Here is a 19178-nt window from a genome sequence, read left to right as displayed (position 1 = left end):
CGAAATCATCGCTTTACATATTTGAAAGAGAGTTCTGCAAATTTTTAGTGTGAATATGTTTTCGTTTTTAAGTAACTATATTATAATATTATAATAATAAAGATAAATATATATATATATATATATATATATATATATATATATATATATATAAAATAATGAAAACGAAGGAAAGAATATGTAGAAAAAATATACAAAATAATTATAATAATGTAATTATAATAATTAGAAAACGGCGGTTAATAAGTTATGAATTTTGTAGCATACATTTTTATTTTGGTCTGCCAGACCAGTTTGTGTGTACCAGCCAATTGAAAACAACGTTACTGCGATAAAAAGAAAAGAGAAAAAAAGATAAATGTTAAAGAGAAAAAAAAAATGAAAAAGAACAAACATCAGATGTATTGTAACTTTTTGCATTTAGTATATAATACATATATCTACCTTACTACCAATCCTTATAATAGCATCTCTTTATTTAACGCAATATACCTTTGATTTTGATACGAATTTTATTAATTGGTTTCGCGCATAAAGTCAAATTTCTGGTGACTGTAATCGATTTTGCCGAAAATACTAAGCATATTACAGAATCATTATTCGATGGCAATCGCGAGAATAAAATGTACAAGGATAATGTATATGTACAGATACGTTTATGCGAAATTTCATATAATCATGTTTATATATAGATTAAATCTTATTAATATTAATATAGAAGTAAATATAATGCAAACAAGATATTTTAATTTTTCAAATGACTGCCGATTAACTAACTGATTATTCAGTTTTTTTAATCTTGATATCAAGACGTGAATTTCTAATTTTGGTCAAAATACAATAATTTTTTAAATATAGGTATGATTAACTAATTTAGTTCTGATTCGATTGTTAAATTTACGCCAACTTTTATTAGAGTATAGCGAAATTTCTGATTGGAAGTTTAAGCAATCTTCAGAAATCGATATCGAGTCGGAAACCCGAGGAAAGTAGAGATTTTGTCGAGACAGTCGATTATTCGCGAATTGTACGCATTGCGTAAGACGGACACGTAAGAGTGACAGTAGGACATACGTATACGCGCGTGCGGCGGAAAGATCAGACGAGGGTGTAGAAAAAAGAAAAAAATGCACGCAAGAGATGAGATCATCTTTCCTCTCCGGCCGCGCGCTCCGGACAGCTCGGCGCGATGCGATACGTCTCGAGCGCAGTCAGTAACGGTCCAGCGGCCGATTTGGAGGGTTGTTTCTCTTTGAACCTTCTTGAAAAAGGTACACTTTGAGTGAACGGAGAAAGTGGTTCGCGAGGAAAACCAACGCGAGGTATGATCAATTTGCGACTTTTCGTCTTGTCAAGATCTTATCATTCTGCGGTTCCTATGTTTAAGATATTTTTGATCACTGTTGTTACTTGTGATAATTAATATGTATAAATAATTTATCATTTATATTCAAATGCTTGATTTTTTTTACTGTACGATTTCTTCTTGCGAATATTATCCTAATCTTTACATTTAAAATATAATTAATTTCATATCTATAAAATAAATTCTATATTTAAATTAATTAATCTGGATAATTTTTTAAAATCGAATTTGCCATTGATATACCTAGGGAAGACATATTTTTCTATTAAAACATAAAGAAATATAGAAATGTTTCAAGTTAATTAGATCTGAGGAACGCAAGTAACATTTACAATTCTAAAAGTAATAGTAAAATATATGTGTTGTCAAACAATTATTATTGGTATATATATATACGGATTAACACTCTATGTATCCGACAAACAGCTACCTGGACATATCAGAATTACCTGATTATCTTGTATTATGAGGGACCCTTTTTAGGGATCATTTTAGCATCTTTCATTTTTAACAAAGTTTTTTCAACTTTCTACAGAATTTCTGCTAAACTTTTTATCACGCGCGTCAATACGTAAATATACATAGTATATATATATATATATTTCAAATCAAATAAATTGATAGAAACGAAAATAATATATTTAAAATTAAATTACTACGTCAGCAAAAAATGTCTCATTAATTTCTGTACATGCTAATTTGAGTCACTTATAGAACTGCATACGATGGATGTTTTATATCAGTGGGCGTACCCACTACTTATCTCCTGTCATATATTACTCGGAAATCGTGTCCTTTCTGGGATGGAAATCCAACATCCTTTGTTCGTTAAGGTACTGTCATTATGCGGAGACCTAGAAAAGAAAGATATTATCATTTTACAATCGTTAACGAAAAGTGTCGCGTTTGCATTTATAGTTTATACTTTACGTCACTTACTAAAAATACTATTGAATTATAAATGAGAAAAAAATTGATTTGTACGAAAAATAGCATAAAGCATTATATTTGCAACTTTCTATGCTTATCTATAATAACAGATAACTTAAGTTAGAACAGTAATGCTCTCCGTGATATTGTTATTTTGAACCAACTTAATCATTCGACCTTTTTTCATGTCACAGTATGCAGGAGTTCAAGACTAAAATCGATAAGAAATTGTTTTGAACGTATCATTTTTGAAAAAATTTACTCTTTCGTAAAAAATATAGAGATATATCATACTTTTTGAAAATAAGAAATGAATAATGAGATTGAAAATTTTGATTTTATTTTAAAGATAATTCTTGGACTCTATAAAAATTTGATTAAACTACATATCATCGCATTATACAATTCTTGCAATAAATTTTTGTAATTTTGTTTTCCAGAATTGCTTCGTAGAAATGGTGTTGTAAATAATTTTCATTAAGAGCTACATATGTATATCTTATATCATTTCTTATATATTAATAATAATATTAATTCGCATATAAACTTCCTCGATGAACAAATTGATTGAGTAATTGGACGAATTGAATCAATGCATTCAGCTCGAATATCTCGTCAGCAAACTAGTTAACTTTTAATTCCACGTTGGTGGAACTAGTACTTGAACATGGAGAAGACGAGTTTCTGATGTTCCAAGTTTTATGGTATTCTATGTTTCGTAGGCGTAATGGTGGACTTAAACAGATGAAAGATTGAAAATAACGTATTTTCAAAACTTTGTCTACATTATTTTACGTTATATTGATAGAACAAATATTGATTTATCCACATTTCTTTGAACCTCCATATTGCCTGCAATTAATAAAATCGCCATTCTTTTTACATTTTTCTTTTCTCTTCAATATATATTTACTCTTTTTTCACACATCAATTTTAATTGGTAAAGTTTATTATAATTTCGCAACTATATATATACATATATTCACACATGTTAATTTGCTTTTCATTTCAACACGCAACATTTTTTTGAAATAAAGTTATATTTATTTTATCATTAAATCATCTATTGTATAACAACTTTAATTAAAATTATCAAAGTCTCATCTGTATTTGTGCACATTGACCAATCAACATATTATAGATTCCATTCGTAGTACAATCATTCATTGTTTTTCATATAAATTTAAATAATATAATAGGAAATAATAATATGAAGTTAAATAATATTCGAAATGTATGGATTGTGTGTATTCGTTAAAATAATATTCTCCTTTCTGTCCGCTCACGCAAACGATTCGCCCACGTCGTCAGCGACGCGATAAAAAAAGGGGGCCATGTGCCGTGCGTGCGATTCATACGCACATTGCGCGTATGAGCGCTACGTTTTCTGGAGAACCGCGCGACGTACCGCGAACGCGCTGCAACGCCGAGATGATGTTGAGCGGTCAGCATCCGGACTTCTCCGTATGGAGAAGATGAGACGAGACCTTAACCCATTACGTAGAAACTTATAATCCTCCTCTCGTTCGGTCTATACGCAGTTATGTATTAATAGTCACCGAAATAAACTATTACGCAATTTTTCGTGACGAATTATGGCTGTTTTGATAAGATTAGCAGTTTTTCTGTACACGATGTACACATTACGATATCAATCAATTCAATGGCTGGTTCTCATCTATCATTTCTTTATAATTTAATGTATAAAATCTGAATATAATATTCACTTTCTCAATTTAGATTGAAATATAAAGATGTTACTCATGCATTTTGGATACAAATTTAAAAATAGTTATGTGAGCACGTTTCTTTTATTAATTCTATTTCTCAATAAAATTATTTTAAAGAATTTTATATAAATGATGATCATTATTTAATGAAAATAGATACATCACACGGACAAATATATATATATATATATATATATATATATATATATATATATATATATATAACACATATATATTTTAATTTATAAATTCAAAAATGTTGCATTTTATAGTCATTAATTACGTAACGTTCGTATATTAAATAATATATTCGAAGTAGATTAAATATTTTTTTGTTAAAATTTTGTTTTATAAGACAAATTCGATCGCGTTCAAGTTTCATCGCTGACAAAGGCAGCAGCCGCTGGCGTTATGCGTCCTTCATCGTTGTTTAAAATGCAGCAATGAGGCGACGTCGTAAACCAATTATTATGTCATATGCAAAAGATGACGAGAATGAAGGAACGACGCTGCGGCAGCATATAACGAATCACGCGGATTAAAAGAGTATTCGAGACCCCGCCCCAGTCCGGATGTATCTGTGAAACGATTCTTAGTTTTCAAATATATATCTAGGTTATCGCTTCGTTGCTCCTATTAAGGTCCCGCGAGATTTATCGTTGGTTTCGCGTTGACCCGTTGATCGGTGCGTGCGTGCGTGTTCGCGTTACGCAGTCGACTTAAGTAGATTTTTTTTTCGAACGAATGTTTCGCGACTCTCGTCTTTCTGCCAACGTCAATTGAGAACGTTCGCGGTAATAAAGCATTGGACGCGAGAAATGGATGGTTGATTTATTTACACGTTTAGACTCGCTTGCACCCGATTTAGCTCAGGGATATTAACCTTGTTTCGGCACTGAGACTTGGATCTATTCCGAGAAAAATCTGAGTTTTTTAACTTTACGGTCGATTCCTCACAGTATTGAAATATGCAGAATTTGAAAGCTGTTGGAAATTGTTTGATAAATTACTCTGTATATTAGATACAAAATAAGGACATTGATAATCAAAGCCAGAATCATACTTAAAACGTATAGAAAGTAACAAAAATAATTTAAGTCAAAGTGTCCGTTTTACAATGATAGTTAATTCAATCTTATATTCCAGATTAAACTTTGTTAAAATTAAATACCATTCTTTCTGCTTTATATCCATTAATTGTTAAAGGAGATGCATCGATTTGTCGTAGAAATCGCAATGCGGACGAAGCTGCAGCTATTGTTGATCGGGTTGTTCCTGGCGGTCCTGATAGTGGATGTGTCCGCCCAACAGGTATTACTATCGTTCAACGATACGCATTATGAATTATCATAAAATCTTTTCTATAAGAAAGAGAGAAAATATCGATTATATTTAAAAATATTCAATTATCGTCTATTATTTAAAATATAAAATATAAAAGAGAGAAATAGTATTCTACAAAAATAGTATGTATTAATCTAATTTGATCTGAATCCATTATCAGCACAGACGGAAATATCGACGTCGTACGACCACAACGGAGGTACCTATGCAAGATGAGATCATGAACATGTTGGAAGCTGATGAAATAGCCGAGGAGGCGGAGGACGCTGAGGTCACTCTCGAAAATGGCAGAAACGAGGCTGGATCGAAGCAGCGGCTCCAGGCAGACCCGTGCCTGGACAAACACTGCGGCGCTGGTCGCGTTTGCAAGGTTCATTGAAAAGAAAATACTTTACATAAATCTAAAATAATTGCCGTACAACAAGGCAAACAATAAAGATTAATTCGCGTGTTGTAAATAAGTAGCTTAAAATATTATCTAGAAAATTTATCCTGAATTAAATTTTTTAATTAAGATTCTTAAATCTTGAAGCTCTTATTTGTTTGCCTATAATAGTCCTCTAGATCTTTGTTATCATCTCCAGCATCTAATATTCAATAACAATAAAATACCGAATATGAGAAATAAAAAAAATGCGTCTTAATATATTACCATATAAGAATTTATATAAGAATACTTATTCTTTTTTTATAATAGATGAGAATAAAAAGGAAAATGTGAGGAATTTTTTTGATTTCAGATTACGGACGAGGGCACGGCCGAGTGCATTTGCGTGGAGCTCTGCAACCAGGAGGTCGATCCACGTCGCAAAGTCTGCACCAACTATAATGAGACCTTCGGTAGCGACTGCGAGGTCTATCAAGCGCGTTGCTTTTGCAATACCGGTGACGCCAGGTGTAGGGGCCCCGATTATCAACATGTTCACATCGAGTACTATGGAGAGTGCCGACAGATGCCCGTGAGTATTATTCCGTTACAAATGTAACGCTTTTCATACAGTATATATCTACCAAGTAGGAAATTAAAACCTCTATTACTTTAATCTTTTGAAAAAATATGTATATCGCTTTTTAAAAGTCGTATTTTTCTAAGAATATAATTTTGTTAAACAAAAAAAAATAAAAAAAAATTATGTATTTTTATTCTATAGAAAAATATCGTTTGCATCTCCCTATCACTTTGTTTTTATAAATAAACAATTGTTTTTTCTTGATTGCGAAAAAGCAAAATAAATTTTTCATACCCGAGGGTTTATAAAGAGAATTTTGTTATTTTTTTCATCAAGCATTTGCTTTGATAGAAAATAGAATGCGTTTCATTTAATTTAATATTTTATCTACTATTATCTATTATTTTTATACAGCAAAATAATTTTGCACTATGTTTACATAAATAATTTTTATTAATCAGATGTATTCGTGTAGAAGATTAGGAAATAATTTAGAGATAAAATTTTTATCAATTCTCTCGAAATCTTTTCAGAACGCTTTTCAATCATTTAAGAAATGCTAAATTTGTTTGTAGATGTGCAAGGAGGAGGACAGGGCTGACTTTCCCAGACGAATGCGCGACTGGTTGTTCAATATTATGCGCGATTTGGCAGATCGACAAGAATTGCCATCGCATTATCTGAAGATGCAACGCGAGGCCGAAACCAATCACACATTGCGTTGGGCGAACGCGGCTATTTGGAAATGGTGCGACTTGGATGGGCATCCGCACGACCGGGCGGTGTCCAGACACGAGCTCTTCCCGATCAGGGCACCCTTAATGGCTCTCGAACATTGTATTGCGCCCTTCCTCGATTCTTGTGACATCGATAATGATCATAAGATTACGTTGATCGAGTGGGGCAAGTGTCTAGAGCTCGACGAGGTATCTATCTTTTTCTCCTGATTATTCCTCTCCAGACGAAAAAGAGTTTCTTATATTATATCAAGTATTACAAAGCCAAAACATTCCTTATATGAACTCTTCATATTGGATATTGTATGTGTGATATTCCTCTCTATTTTCTTGAAACGTTCTTTGATGCATTTCTAAATAATAAAATAATAATCATATATTAATATGATATAATATATTAATGGATATATCAATGATGAATAATAATGTTATTAAAGAATATTGAGAAATCTGATCGAGATAAGATTTTTCTGACAACGCATATACTTTAATTAATTCTAACAATATAATTATAATTTCAGGATGATATAGATGACAAGTGCGATGAATTAGCGGAAGCGAATCACGAGCATTAGAGATACATCGAATCCTTCTCGGAGAAGGATGGAAGAGGGGCGCGAACGACATTAGACGAGAGAACAGAAGAGATCGGAATATGCGAACATAATAACAGGACAGGCAAACGGTCAAGGAAGGGCGCGAAGAGGCGCAGGTAACGCGTAGGGAAGGGCAGGGCACAACAGAGTACGGCAGGGGAGGGAGGAGTAGATAAAAATGGCGGGAAAAATTATCGCAAACGCGCGTGCGTGAACGCGGCAATACGCAGGCCCCGCACCCATCGACGAGTCGATACAGCGCGACAAGGCCGTATCATTGCGATGCCGATATGCCATGCCTTGGTCTCCTCGTTACGTGCCAAGCAACCAACAATCGAACTGCTTCAAATGGGCTCCTCAATAATACAGGCCTCGTCGCAACCTGGTGCACGGCGACGCAATTCGCGATTATAACCGACGCGGATAGGAAGAATTCAAATTCCAATATGCAATCGAATGTTGATGCATCTCGATACTTACAATCGCATAATTCAATTAATTCGAACTCAAGTCAAAAGAATAACGATACGATACATGCAAACAGATATTTTGTTTTTTCGAGAAATGCAGAAGAATGCAAAGAATTTGATTTTTAGAAACGATTCAGAGAATTTGAGTTCCAGTAAAGAAAAGATATATCTCCATAAGCATAATAGAAACGTAAAAGCATAAATAGAACGTACAAAAGTAAATTGTACTAAATATAAATGTATCACTTTGTTATTTAAAAGAAGAGAAATTTATCGAGAAATATGACTAAAGCTAAAAATAAATGTAAATGGAATATTGGAATATTTTGACAAACTATTTCGACAAACTCGTCGGTGCGAAATATTTGAATAATGCGGATCTTTTACATATTTACTCGCCATTTTGTGACCGCCCCGCCATATGTCATCATTACATAACCGTCCGTTTTGCCATCCACGATGATCCAGAATTGTGATCGTAGAAATTAATTCTCCTTTCGAGAATAATGTCTTCCAAGAAAGAATATGTATACTTTTCTGAAATATATATTATGAAGTTAGCTCACACGTTCAATATAAAAATTCGCGTTCGCGCTCCTTTTGTAGTATAATTTTCGTTATCCCGTAACATTATTTTCTATATACTTTTTTTGTATAAAATCACTGCCTTCTTCCGATAATAAAGAGAAATAATACGTCCGTTCCGTTGCAAATATATTACTCCCCATTCTCTTTTTGTTGTTAAGATGTAACTTTTAATCTGTTTAAAGAAATGTAGTTAAATTACATTACAGAATATTTTAAAATCAAGATATTTAATAATGTATGAAAAAAAAACATTTTAATTAATATATATTTTTCTATTAATAAATGTTATTGAGCACAAGAATCAATAATATTTGACAAATACAATTTTGCAAACATATTTTATATTAGAAGAATTATATTGAGTAAATATATTATTTATTAAATATATTATTTTATCGCATATTAAATGATCATTTTGTTCGTAATATATATTCATCAGATTGGAACACAATCTGTGTTTATGTGTTAATTATTTTAAAAACAAATTTCACATATGTTGCGAAAAAAGCAAAATATTTTAACTGTATATATGTATATATACAAAGGAGATAAAATCAACAATTAGTAAATCGTAGTTCATCGTAATTTGTAACGTTTGTAACGCAATAACGTGCGTGATGTCTACTTCAATATTTAAACTTCAATATATAAACTTTTATTGTCGAAGATGTCAACAATAAAACACGGCTCGATATTTTATACAATTTCTTATAACAAGACATATAAGTAAATCATGGTAAATATGCTCTACCTTATTTTTGCCTCTGTTTACTTCATTTTTATTTATACGACCAGTCATATAGCTCATTGACAAAATGACGACGGGCATGTGACGGAGGCGACCAAGAATTAGTCGCGCATAAGTATGCGCACGAGTCTTGACCGGAAACGTTATCACCATAGACTAATATTTATAGATACTACGCGTTTTTATTGGAGATAAAAAGTCAGTGTCAGTAAGTGAGTAGTAAGAGAAGTATTAGTATAAGAGAGAACAACAGAAAATCGGATGTTTTCTTTGTTTGATTCTCCTGCCTGAGTCCATAAAAATCGGAACAAGGAAAGTATTCGTGACTTTCTATTGTCCTTTTTCACTACAATGCCATCTTCTTACTTTCAATAAAAGCGTGCAAGTCCATCCACATAAGTATACGGTCTATGGTTATAGCTGAACCGGTAACTCGTCAAATGAGTCGACAGATAGCGCTCGATTCGTTCACTACTTGGCTCCTATTGGCTGACGCGCGGTCACGTGATGCGACCGCGGGACGCGTCAGTAGCGCCAAGCGCATTTGGCGGGCTCGTCGCGTTTAGACGGCGTCGTTCGTGATTGCTCGCGAGTCTTTCGTGCTGTGTGCGTGCCGTATATCCACGTCGCGCAATGGTGAGTATCCGCGTGTTTTTGACGCGCTCGACGGCCATCCGTGACCGCTGTCGATATCCACGCGCGCCGCCGAGTCTTCTCCGTCGACTGACGGAGTTTCGCAGTTGCATCTCGCAAATTAACCGTGATTTTTGTGTCCGAACAGGCTGGCGGTAAGGCGGGCAAGGACTCTGGCAAGGCAAAGGCGAAGGCGGTCTCGCGCTCGGCTAGAGCCGGCCTGCAGGTGAGTCGTGATTCGACGTTGAGAACGTGTACGGGTTGGCGGAATCGATTTGAGTGAACACGCGTATCCTCGGCTCGCGCGTCTCGACTGATTAACTTTTCCTCCTTTCTCTCTCTCTCTCTCTCGTGTGCTCTCCCGGCCTTGCAGGTTAAATCATCATGGTTGGCGCGAAAAACCCAGCCGACTCTCAGAGCCGTAACCGGCAAAGTGTTTTTCGACGGCTCGCAACTCGCCTGGATTCGTCGTAAGTGCGCGCGACGGCGCCGCGTTTCTCGCTCTACACGCGTCACACCGAACCTTCGAGAAGCGGGCGTGCGAGACGATTTATTTTTCGAATATACGTCGCGTATGGTTCACTATCGTTTTGAAACGCGCGAATACAGCCGGACCGGCTTAATTGTTCCTCCAATCAATTAATCGTTTTTATGCGGTTTTTCAACTCTGTGATGACCTCGGCGACGCTCTGTAAATCGACAACCAATTTTTACCATTCGTCGCGATCGCGCTAATTCGACTTTAGTACAGCCAAGTTGTCGAGCGACGCGTCGTTTCCGTTCGCCGTTTGTTGTTTCCGTCTCTGCGGTTGTCATCGATACACCCGACGCCGACTTTTTTTTTGCTACTTGCACGCTTGTATCGTATTTATGTTTATCGCGACGCGTGTATCGCATGATATCCACGATTGCGAATTTATATCGACGTACGTGCATCGACGTTCATCCGTCGACTTAACCCCGAGTGCCGATTGCACAGAATTGTTTACGATTCCGCGGTCGGATCGAATCGGCGAGGCGCGAGAATTGCAAATTCGAACGGCACGTCGGTCCATTCTCGTCAGTTTGTTCATTGCGTCTATCGCGCGTCGTTTCAATCGCGATTATCTCATCGATCGGCTCATCGTTCATCACGTTGGACGCGCGTAAACGGCATAGCGATTTTCGAGATCATCATTTCTGCAGTGTGAAATTCCATCTCGTCGCACGAAAATGCCTCCCCTCCCTCTACTCTTCTTTCCCGCCATTTAACGTGAAATACAATTTTGACTACTATTTCAGTGATTTGTGTAGCAAAACTCTATTGAATCAAATCGAAGTTGTTACATAATGCTGAATGTGTTCGGAAACAGTCATATCTAGCGAAAAAGATTTTTTTTTTCTTTTTTTTTTTTCAAAAATTGATACAACTTTGCTTTATTACACATATTTAAACAAATATAAATTTTTTACTTAATTTATAATTATTGTAAATTATACTTGATAATTAAAAATTAATATTATTTTAACTTTCATTGGATTTCATCGCGATAAAAGTTAGTAGCGAAAGTTCAGTGCTTTTCTAATGATTTTGGGATTTTAAATTTATATTCTCTCTGTTTGATTTAATTGCAGTTCAATAGAAATACTTTAATTATTTTAACATTTTCTTCGGTTGATAACGGAAATGAAAATGGAAAAATATACCTATCTATAAATTAGTGTTATCGCTATTTGTGAGGAAAGAGAATTTCAAGAGAATAATCAACTTTGTATTTTTTTGACACATTATCATATGCTCTTTCTCTTTTGTCGTGTTCTTAAAAATTCTAATTGCAACACTAAAGCACAGTCTATCCTTCAAATGGGATGTCCGTCGTGTGATAATGTCCTTCTCGATGCCATATCGATGAACAAAATCCATATTTATTTTCCACATTTAATGTTAAACGCGATAAACATTCTTTTGTCTGCTCTCTTGTCTAGAAGATCGTGCGCAGCTACATTTAGCTGATTTAGCGCTAAATGCGGTATGTGAATATAGGGTCTTGAAGTGGCGGGCACTTATGCTACGAGTCGATATTACTGCGCGATAATTTCACCGCCAATAATATTTGGCAAATAAGATTATTTCGAGATACACAGTTTGCACACTCCGAAAAGAGATCAGCATGTCTGCAAGATAATCTGTTTCGAGTCATTTTGCTAATGACTGTCAGAAAAATTAATGATGATACTTTGATCGTACTTTGAAAAAAAAAAAAAAAAAATTATATATATATATATACACACACACACATACACAGAGGACGTGCAGAAATTGATCACATTAAATGAGTTTCAATTGCAATAAAAGTTACAAAGTTAAGTGCTTTTTTTCTAATTTTGTGAAATTTACTTACTTAAATTTTAGATTTACTTTATCCGTTTGGTTTAATTGTAATTTTGTGGAAAAATTAAATATTTCTGTTATGATTCATCGAGTGATTTTTATGAAAATACTATTCTGTATGTGTGTATGCTTCAGAGATAAAAAAGTTTTAACTACCTTGCGGACTATATCGTATCTTAATCTTATCTCAAAGTTAAATGTAGTATGATTACAATAACGAAAATGCACATATATATATATATATATATATATATATATATATATATATATATATATGCTCACATAATACGATCTGATAAGCGTAGACACGAATAAAAAACGGTAGATTTATATTTTATACATATAATAAATAGAAAATAGAATGTAAAATTTAAATTTATTTTGATCAACTTGAATTTTCTTGATTAGATATATGTTTTACATACATGTTTTAGATTCTTATTCTCATCTCTCTCGTGGTTTCAGTCTTATTTTATAGAAGCGCGATATTTCGACATGTCGATCGTGTACTCGGTATCAGCGGTGACAAAATTATTGTGCAACAATATCGACCGTGCTTGGGTAAGGGGAAGAGGAGGAGGAGGAGGAGGAGGAGGAAACCAGCCACTTGCGAGAGTGCAATCGACACGCGAGAGAATCTACGAACGGAATTTTAGAGCAACCGTCGAGCGCCTTAGAGCGAGATTCTCTCAAACGCGTCTCTCGGCGTATGTCGGATGACGAAACTTTGTGCCAAAAGCTGGAGAGTGCGAGAGGAGGGAGAAAGGGGATAGAAGCGAAGGCGAGAGAAAGAAAGAGAGAAAGATGGTGATGGAGAGAAACAGCGAGCCAAATCGTAACCGCTCGATATTCATAGCGTGAGAACGAGATGAGGTCCGATATTCGCGCGCGTTTTTCTTTTCGATAAACAGCGAGAAGGGAGAAAACTTCCGCTCTCGCCACAGAAATAAAAGATACAAAGTGACGCGAGTTACCGAAATGACGAGGCGGAATATATGTGCGTTCGCCGTTGTTACCGCGAGAACGGAACCGGGTCGGCAACGATACGACAGCTACGACGAAGACGTTCTCCAATGATGCTGAATCGCGGATTGATCGTTTCGACTGCGGAACGAATACGTGTCATTATTTATCGCTCGATATTTAGCCTCGGCCAAGAGCTGCTGACGCCGTAACTGACGGCCAGATATCTCTTGGACGGGTAGTAGACGCGTACATAGATCTCGTTCGAAAAACATTCGGCTCGACGAAGTCGTCGGTATAAGTTCCGGCAGAAGTCACTAGACGCGTCATCAGTGGCGAATTAAGACAAGCGAGGGCACCAGATAAAAATTCAATAAAAAATTTCAAAGTAATTAGTTTCCAAACTATTAGTGTCGATATCAATACGTAATATAGAATTATTATCACTCATAAAACTGTCACACATACTATATAGATCTGTATATAAAGTATAAAGTATTTTAATATAAAATTTTCCAATAATAAAAGTTGTCATCCGATAGTGAATTATTGATGAGCAAAAAATTTTCAATATAAATATTAAATATTTTAAATCTTATATAAAGATTCAGTTATTACTTTTTAATGTTATTTGTAATAGGAATTTTAAAAATAAAACATTTTGAGCCTAAGAGATTCATATAAGCGCTTTGTGTATTCGGATAAAATTGCCTCTAACTCAATGGTTGTGAATATATATTAGCTAAGAACGTTGCACTGCGTTCGGATATCAAACATTATTTACGTAGTTTATTCACGATTCGCTAGATATGTACAGGGTGTTTTTTAGCATGCGACGAACGGCTGTTTGCTTTACCAGGAAACGCGTAAAATGATCTGCTTACTCTCTTCTAAACATACCTTTAAATATATTTAACGCATCACACGAATTATTTCACAATTCTTGACCATCGACAAATATCCATCTCAAATATGAATTAATGAAATTTACATAAATTTTCTTTTGTTATTTTTATGTCTAATCAATTTTTGAATGCTTTTTATATATTAAGAAATGTCCTATATACACAAAAAGTTCCAGAATAACATCGTTTAATTTTTTCCACGACCCTTCTTATTAAATCTATTATTCATTGCGGTAATTTTTACAATATTGTTTACCTTATTTAGTTTACTCTATTGCTCTTCAACTTGTTTTGTCTTTTTTGTCAAAGTAAAAACATGTTTTGTATGTACATGATGATTACACGTTTCTAATTATCTGTGTGTCTCCTCTATTTCTTATCCTTTTTTTATCATTTCTACAAAATTCAGTGTTGTTTGGCAACATTCTGAATAAATAATTATTAAAAAATGTAAACGTTTCTTATACGTTTTGCCTTTTTATTTATATCTATCACAGCGTCATGATAATTACGTAAGCAATAACATTTCGTGATAGAACTCTGTAAATAGATTAGATACAATGTAAGTAAAATGTTCAGTTTAATATACGTGTATTATTCACATGATAGCCAAGAAAGAGAAAAAATATGATACATTGTAATGTTTACCAAATTATCCAATTTATTATAATTACCCGTTATGAATAGCTCTGTTTTGCGAGTTTTCAAACTTATAATTTAATCGCATATTATGACCGAGCTTTTTGTATCATTACATGGATTACGTACAATGTGACGTCAATCTTTTTCATCAATCTTCAAAATAAATTTATATGCATATATTTATATATACTGGCTGTCTAATTACAAATACGTTTGTGTTTCATTTGACCCGTGTCTGGAATAAAAAAGCGCATCTAATTTAGTGATTTCTTACAGTTCCCGGTAGGCAGAATTCACAGGCATTTGAAAAACAGAACCACGAGTCATGGTCGAGTAGGCGCTACTGCGGCAGTGTATAGTGCGGCCATTTTGGAATACCTCACGGCCGAGGTAAGTGAATATATGTATGTACGTGTGTGAGTGAAAGAGAAAGGGGAGGGGAAAGAGAAAATGCGAGAAAGATTGTAACTGATACTGGAACTGTGAAACTAAAACTCTCCATTAGATCCCACGAAATTGAGCATATGTACGTCAATGAAATAACGTGACAATATAGTCAAAATAAAAATAAAAATATTTACACAAAATAACTCTTGAGCTGTTAAGCGAAGGAAGTGTATAGGGAACGAATAAGTAAATATTACAAATAATAACGATGAAATGGATGGAGTCATATAGATTGTAAGGTAAGACCGAAGATTAAAAGAAACATTAATATGCTCAATGTTGGAAAATTGTTTCGATTTTTATTTGTTGCGCTTGCACACGTTGGTGCTATTAATATCTAATAATTAAATTATATATTTTTTTTTGCTATCGCTACATTTAATAATTTATTTGATATAAATGTTTTTTAAAGCTTACGCATAATTATATAATACCTGTAATGTACTTAATTAAACGTAAATATATTTAATAATTAAATATTCAATAACGTTTACGTTAGTTCAAACGCGAAAAGAGGAAGATGAAGAAAGACTGAATAACAAATAAAAAGAGAAAATACAGATATGCGATAGAGAGCAGACGTTATAAACAGCAGCGTCACAGCAGGAATCTGAGAGCACTATATTCGCCAAAACAATATGGCCGACTTTCCCCGCTTTATTTTTAAGCAAAATATATTATAGTCAATTAAAAATGTCAAGACGTTACATTCTTATTGAAGTTAAAATTTTTCTTTAGAGGTTTATTTCATTTGGCGAACAATAATTTTGTATAATTTACTATTTTCTTTGTTCTTTATGCGATTATAATTGTTATCAATATATTGTTATATGCTTTATATTTATTGCGTAAAAAATTAATTAATTTTATTATTTACCTGTGCAGCTTAGAGAATTTTTTTTTTTTTTAAATATTGCTATATAAAAAAATAACAAAACTCAATATTGTAAATGTTTGTTAATTATGATAATTATTTGAATAAATATTGAAAGAAATAACATAATAATGAAAAAAAAAATAAATATTAGAATTATATATTTAAGATTGCTTGTGGAATAGTTTTGCTTTTACTTTCAACTAATACTGAATTTTGCTCTTTTGTTAAGGTCTGAAATTTTCAAAATTAAGAATCTTTCAAACTATAAAATTTGAATAATTTCATGTGCAGACTTTTTTGTATTATTGTGTGCATAAAAAGTATTGTAAAGAATAAGAAATGAAGAAAAAGGAAAAAAAATTGCATATATAAATATGTATTAATTGATCAATCAGCTTATGAAAATAATTTTAATTTGCATTTATTAATTACAAGAACTTAAGGTAAGAACAATTATACAATTAAATCTTGATAGGAAATATACTATATGGTGTATTAGGCTACAAGAAAATAATATTATTTTTAAATGTTTTGCACAAAAAAGCATTTGCATTTATTAATAACAATGCAAGTTTAAAGCAAGAGAGAATAATATTATGCAATGGAATTTTGAATAGCTAAATGGTAATATGTTAATGAATATAATGTTATTTTTGAGTATTATTATAGTCGTGTCTCGAATAAGTTTCTATTGTTCAATTTTGAAAGTTAAGATATTTCATTAAATAATTGTAATTTTTTTTTGTTTAGGTTTTGGAATTGGCGGGAAATGCGTCAAAGGATTTGAAAGTCAAACGTATTACACCTAGACATCTGCAACTTGCCATACGTGGTGATGAAGAATTAGATAGTCTTATTAAAGCAACTATTGCAGGAGGAGGTATATTCCTTTTAATATTATTGTTTCCATATAATGTAATTTATATTAATTATTAACATAACTTAGGCTGCACCAATGTTATTTTGGCTTTAAGCGAGACTTAAAACTTTTTGGCTTCAGACTATAATGTCATCATTTATTAACTTATAGTCTAAAGTTAAAAGCTAAATAACATTGGTTTTTGCCAAAAATCAAAAGTTTTAAGTATCGCTTAAAGCCAAAATAACATGGCGCAGTCGAACTTTAATTCTGATCAATATATAACCTTAAGAATTATTAACTTTATTATTAATTGATGTATTAATACAGTGTAACAGAATGTATTTTCACATTGTCAGTTTTTGTATAAAATTTTAATATTTTTCTTCAAAAAATTTATATTAGTGTAAAACGCAAGAAATTTATGTGTTTGTGTGTGTTTTTATTTGATTACAGGTGTCATTCCACATATCCACAAATCGCTTATTGGCAAGAAGGGTTCGCAGAAGCCAGCATAATTTAGCGATAATTGATATTGAACATTTCATTATTCGTGGGCAAATGGGAGCAGGAAAGAGTTGATCCAGTGTTTGTTGACAAAGTGTACCTAGGTTACTAAATCGATGGCGAGACTGGCGTGATATATACATAGAGATATATATAGATATATAAATAAAACAGTATATTGATATATAATTTAATATAGATAAAAATGAGAGTAAAAAAAAAAGACAAATGTTCATCACATAATTGACAAATGAGCAAGACAGGGAGAATTGTAGACCGAGACTAGGAAATTTTTAGTGTATTGCGAGCGATGCGTTGTAGCATTGTTTGCTCGAGGTAACGACAGTCTTTGGTACAGTTTGCAACTTACGAACACTGCGGAAGCATCAGAAGGCGTGTGAAAACGTCTTCAAATTATGTTTAATTATTTACGATACACCGCGGACGAAGCTATCGGTTCTTGTATCGAATCACTGCTTAATTTTATTTCATTTAAATCATTTTTAAATTGCGTTATCCTACTGTCAAAAAAAATGTCTTATTAATATTGTTTCAAACAAAATATTGATCAAAAATTTGTTTTCACAAAAATATTGATTGTAGCGTCACGTGTAACGTTACGCGCAATTTGATTTATTGTTTAGCGTTTAAAAAGTTTTGGTATACTTTGAATTTATTGTATACGCCAGCGTACGATATTCTAACATATGGATAAAACAGTAAAGATTTCCTTATCATCGGATTCGTCACAGCGGAAAAAAAAAAGAAATGCAAAACGGACGTTTACACATGTGACTTCCGAGTTCACGACTCGAATGACTCCACATTTTGCCAAATGCGTATAGAAATATATGATATAGTTTTCAATCTTCGAATTGCTATTTAAATATTATCTCAAAATCTTTGCTCTTTCACCAGTACTCAAGTTTTTTTTTTCTTTTTTTCTTTTTTTTTTTTTGCGCGTTTTCTCTGTCAGATCACAACACAGTCACAATAGAAGTCAATTCCAGAGTTTGGAAAGTTTATGCGGTTCAAGATGTACAGGTTTTTAGTTAAATGCAGAAAGTTAATGTAACAAAACAAATATCAAAAATTGTATGGATTACCTTGTGAAATTAAACACATTTTCATTTCGATAAAGAAATTAGACTGTAAATTGTTTAATTGCAAATTTATTGGACATTGCGATCTTAACAATAGCGAAGACTGACACTTCAATTTTTGTAATATATAATCGGAGATATAGATATAGAAATACGATTCGAGATATCTGAAAGATTATTAGCACATATAAGGACGTGCGTATTTTTATTTTTGCTTCAATCATATTTTCTTTTGATGTTTGTCACTTCGTTATCTGTATAATTTAAACATAATTTTTACTGTATCTTTACGGAATAACGCACCGTACATTAAACACCAGCCATATGTAAAACGTTCATTTTTTCATAATAAAAATAAATTTTATTACTAAATATTTCTCCATATAAATCATAAATTAATATATAATACATA

The 19178-nt window shown here is 33.0% G+C and overlaps 2 protein-coding genes across 3 annotated transcripts; both read left to right on the top strand.

Moving 5' to 3' along the window:
* Positions 1-1162: 1162 nt before the first annotated feature.
* On the top strand, positions 1163-8683 carry LOC126857957 (SPARC). Of its 2 annotated transcripts, none has more exons than XM_050607901.1 (6): positions 1163-1322; positions 5255-5337; positions 5531-5740; positions 6111-6329; positions 6896-7246; positions 7579-8683. In XM_050607901.1, the coding sequence occupies exons 2-6, from the start codon at positions 5263-5265 to the stop codon at positions 7630-7632; spliced, it is 909 nt and encodes a 302-aa protein (XP_050463858.1). In that variant the 5' UTR covers positions 1163-1322; positions 5255-5262; the 3' UTR covers positions 7633-8683. The 2 variants fall into 2 exon arrangements, with proteins under 2 accessions (XP_050463858.1, XP_050463857.1); XM_050607900.1 differs by having other exon boundaries at positions 1175-1271.
* Positions 8684-10012: 1329 nt separating this feature from the next.
* On the top strand, positions 10013-19140 carry LOC126857970 (histone H2A.V). Its single transcript, XM_050607922.1, has 5 exons — positions 10013-10095; positions 10241-10318; positions 15250-15363; positions 17048-17177; positions 17613-19140. The coding sequence occupies exons 1-5, from the start codon at positions 10093-10095 to the stop codon at positions 17672-17674; spliced, it is 387 nt and encodes a 128-aa protein (XP_050463879.1). The 5' UTR covers positions 10013-10092; the 3' UTR covers positions 17675-19140.
* The last annotated feature ends 38 nt before the right edge of the window (positions 19141-19178 follow it).

Source organism: Cataglyphis hispanica, chromosome 23 (assembly GCF_021464435.1).
Source record: "Cataglyphis hispanica isolate Lineage 1 chromosome 23, ULB_Chis1_1.0, whole genome shotgun sequence".
In the NCBI taxonomy this organism is placed as follows: domain Eukaryota; kingdom Metazoa; phylum Arthropoda; class Insecta; order Hymenoptera; family Formicidae; genus Cataglyphis; species Cataglyphis hispanica.
Note: the sequence above shows the minus strand (reverse complement) of the source record. Positions and strands in the feature narration are given on the sequence as shown.

What these genes read in the sequence shown, in the direction of transcription:
- LOC126857970 (XM_050607922.1), top strand. An exon ending in CGGCTAGAGCCGGCCTGCAG is followed by an intron (nt 10,319 to 15,249) that starts GTGAGTCGTGAT and finishes GATTTCTTACAG; the next exon opens with TTCCCGGTAGGCAGAATTCA. An exon ending in AGCAACTATTGCAGGAGGAG is followed by an intron (nt 17,178 to 17,612) that starts GTATATTCCTTT and finishes ATTTGATTACAG; the next exon opens with GTGTCATTCCACATATCCAC.
- LOC126857957 (XM_050607900.1), top strand. Translation starts at nt 1,190, where the DNA reads ATGCGATACGTCTCGAGCGCAGTCAGTAACGGTCCAGCGGCCGATTTG. An exon ending in TGGATGTGTCCGCCCAACAG is followed by an intron (nt 5,338 to 5,530) that starts GTATTACTATCG and finishes ATCCATTATCAG; the next exon opens with CACAGACGGAAATATCGACG. An exon ending in AGTGTCTAGAGCTCGACGAG is followed by an intron (nt 7,247 to 7,578) that starts GTATCTATCTTT and finishes TTATAATTTCAG; the next exon opens with GATGATATAGATGACAAGTG.